At 46.1% G+C, this 3,507-nt stretch overlaps 1 protein-coding gene across 1 annotated transcript; it reads right to left on the reverse strand.

Moving 5' to 3' along the window:
- Nucleotides 1-901: 901 nt before the first annotated feature.
- On the reverse strand, nucleotides 902-2,591 carry LOC123184806 (momilactone A synthase). Its single transcript, XM_044596862.1, has 3 exons — nucleotides 2,296-2,591; nucleotides 2,144-2,197; nucleotides 902-2,009 (listed from the first exon to the last, which is right to left on the reverse strand). The coding sequence occupies exons 1-3, from the start codon at nucleotides 2,328-2,330 to the stop codon at nucleotides 1,205-1,207; spliced, it is 894 nt and encodes a 297-aa protein (XP_044452797.1). The 5' UTR covers nucleotides 2,331-2,591; the 3' UTR covers nucleotides 902-1,204.
- Nucleotides 2,592-3,507: the final 916 nt, after the last annotated feature.

Here is a 3,507-nt window from a genome sequence, read left to right on the forward strand (position 1 = left end):
ATAACTATGAGTTAGCGCTGCTCCTCACATGAGTTGTAACGTTGAGCAATTAGAGCTTAGTGCTAGAATATAGAAGGTCTAGAGTTCTCTCTTTATTATCCATGATCATGTGTTTGTAACTGCTACTGTAACTCAACCTGGGTGTTCTGTATATAAAGAGAAGACAGCCGGTGAGGTTCATCACGGCTTAACACAGCAATACTTCTGTTTACAATTTTCGTGCTTCTCATTTGTAACCAAGAGTCAATTAGTTAGAGTGGATAGCAGGAGTAGTTCAGCAGCTAGGTCGCAATGTGAGTATCACATTTTTTTGGTATTTTCAAGTGTCACGTTACTAAAAAGAAAAACATGGTTCACGTCTGGTGGGCCAGCTCAATCGTGTTTAGACGCAGATCGGCCTGCTATGGCAACAATCCGGTTGACAACGCGCTCAAGGTTTAAAATTGACTTTGATCAGAGAGTTTGATGTGCTGATTTAAGGGATTGAAACTTCAGCGTTTGATTTAGCCTTCGTCTCTGAGTTCATGGTTTATTTTGGACGTTTTTCTCAAATCTCGATGAGCCTAAGACGCTCCCATATAAAAAAAACCAAAAATGCTAAACACACATGCTTATTACGGGGGGATTATGGGCCCATCCTTCTAATTCTCTTCACCCCCGATTTCCAGATGGGTGGGACACCTCCCTCTCCCTTAATCCAATCAGCACCTAACAAGTCACAAACACTGCATAAAACCCCGTGTTATTTCGTGAATGTAGCATTGCTGAATAAAAAAGCAAATTGTATTAGGCGGGACAACACACATGCACTCGCGTATTAAGATCTAAGGGCATGTACAATGGTTGATAAAGCCATTCTATCTTAAAACTTACATGTAATTTAGATATGACAATAAGTACAAGCCTACAATGGGTTATCTCTTAGTCTTATCTTCAATAATTAGCTATTTTTAAAAACTGATCAGACATATTATGCTTAGAGATCATCTCTTAAATAAGAGAAGGTAATTTTTTTTCTTATGATTTCTCCTTGCTCCACCTTAGGATTTATCCTATGTGACATCACGCACATGCACCCTAAATCAGTCGGTGGAATCCATTATTTTTCCTGAATTTATTGCGCATGCTGTGGAAGATGGGTACCAGCTCAGTACGCTTGATGTTTATCCTCATCTTTATTACTGTCATGCCCATGCCATGCCTGTCACTCACTCCTCACCGGATCGGGCATGTGAATCAGCTTCCCCACGGTAAACCCTCCGTCGACGACGAGGTTGTGCCCGTTGACGTACCTGGCCTCCTCGGACGCCAGGTACACGGCCGCCCGCGCGATGTCCTCCACCTCCAGAACCGCCCCGCCCATCTCGTTCATGCCCGCCTCCACCATTCGCCTCAGCTCCTCCTCGCTCGCCTCCGGGAGCAGCTCCGCCAGCCCGCGCAGCCCGAACGGCGTCGCGACGCCATGCGGCGAGATGGCGTTCACGCGCACGCCGTGCCTCCCCAGCTCCCGGGCCAACGCCCGAACGGCGCCGATCACGGCGGCCTTGGAGATGCAGTACGCGGGGTTCACGCCGCCTAGTACCCCCGCCGTGCTCGCCGTGCAGATGATGCACCCGCTCCGGCGCGGCTCCATCACGCGCGCCGCGTGCTTGATCCCGGCGACGGCGGACTGGGCGTTGGCCGCCATGGTGCGGTCGAAGTCGGCGAGGTCGAGGGACGCGACGGAGTCCATGGTCATCCTCCCGGCGACCCCAGCGTGGTTGTGCAGGATGTCGAGTTTGCCGTGGCGCGCCACCGCGAGGTCGACGGCCGCGGCGATCTGCGCCTCGTCCGTGACGTCGCAGCGGGCGTAGGAGGCGTTGGGGCCGAGCTCGGCGGCCACGGCGTGGCCGAGGTCGTCCTGAATGTCAGTGAGGATGACCTTGGCGCCGTTCCTGACGAACTCCGCAGCGGTCGCCTTGCCCATGCCGCTGGCGGCGCCGGTGATGACGGCCACCTTCCCGGCCAGCCTGCATCGTTCTCCCCGCAGCAAACACACTTAATTAAGTGCGGCCTCTAGCTAGCCATTGGCGACGCCATGAGATAACCCAAACGAGAACCAAGAAGAGAAAACAAAGATTCCACGGCATGGCATGGCATGCACCTCTGGGAACTCGGGGCCGCGGAGAAGCGAGCGAGGCCGACGCTCATCTTACCCCTGCATTCCCAACCACATCAGTTCGGGAGGCACGAAAGCTCTGGTGTTCTTGCAAGAGGCAGAGATTCAGTATGCAGTTTATTTGCAAATACTAGTACCTCAGAAGAAGGCGGTGCGCCATTGCTCTAAACATCTCGAGTAGATTATTCTAGCTAGCTCTGCCGATTTGCTTCTGATGAGCTAGCGAGCTATAGCAGTGAGCCACTTGAATCAGTTCAGTACGGTTGTGAGCAGAGAAGTACTAATTGCTTCAAATTATGACGAGGAGAGGACTGGAGAGACGGTGGCAGACCACCAAAATTATGACGAATCTTCAGCGCATCTTATCTCAATGTTTCCCACTGGTGGGTATTGTACTATGTTTCTTTTAAGGCAATTTGTTGCCAAGGCTTAAACTTTCTAGCGATGGGAAAGCCAAGATTTGATCTATGATGGGAAAAAGTAGTGCAACTATCTATACCTAATAATCAGATAATCAAAATCTCGGTGCTGATTGGAAATCCAAAAGAAAAAAAAAACTCAACCAAAATGAAAAGAGAATATCAATAACCATGTAGGTCAGAAACACAGGACATTTTTTTTTTCAAATCACAACAAAATATATTTGAAAACATATTTCTTACAGTCCATGCAGCTACAAACCAAATCACACTAATTATAGTTTTTTCTTAGATCTATGATTTACATTATTTTGGTTACACACTCCCTTCACGACACCCTAATGTATACTCCCTCTGTAAAGAAATATATGATCATTCAGATCTCTAATCTGTAAAGAAATACTCCCTCTGTATCTTATATTTCTTTATAGAGGGAGTATAAGAGTGCTTAGATCAATAATAGTGATATAAACGCTTTTATATTTCTTTACAGAGGAAGTACCTAGTGTAGAAAAAACATACATTGAAGGAACAATCAATGCTTATAATTGGAGAAAGAAAAGCACGACAAAAAGAACATGCAAGTGCACCTGTCTATTAGAGTAATGCTAGACCTACTTAAAGTAACGTATGGTTTTTACGTGATAGAAAAACTGAAGATTTGGGATTCGATTGAATGGGGTGGGAGGATCCCACACCCATGAAAATCAGGAGGGCAAGAGAATTAATTAGCCAGGTTACCTAGGATTTAGTAGATGAATTACGTAGGTGTAGCATTTTTGTGTCTATTATGAAGCTGTCTGTCAATATATATATATATATATATATATATATATATATATATATATATATATATATATATATATATATATATATATCCGCCCTTTGGAAATGTATCCCGTAAGATCAGGAGTTGGATGAGTGATATCT

Source organism: Triticum aestivum, chromosome 2A (assembly GCF_018294505.1).
Source record: "Triticum aestivum cultivar Chinese Spring chromosome 2A, IWGSC CS RefSeq v2.1, whole genome shotgun sequence".
NCBI lineage: Eukaryota > Viridiplantae > Streptophyta > Magnoliopsida > Poales > Poaceae > Triticum > Triticum aestivum.

Excerpts from the sequence above, each read along its gene's own strand:
- LOC123184806 (XM_044596862.1), bottom strand. The coding sequence starts at position 2,330 with ATGTTTAGAGCAATGGCGCACCGCCTTCTTCTGAG. Across the intron at positions 2,198-2,295 it reads GCGCACCGCCTTCTTCTGAG|GGGTAAGATGAGCGTCGGCC; the intron begins GTACTAGTATTT and ends TTGGGAATGCAG. Across the intron at positions 2,010-2,143 it reads GCGGCCCCGAGTTCCCAGAG|GCTGGCCGGGAAGGTGGCCG; the intron begins GTGCATGCCATG and ends AGAACGATGCAG.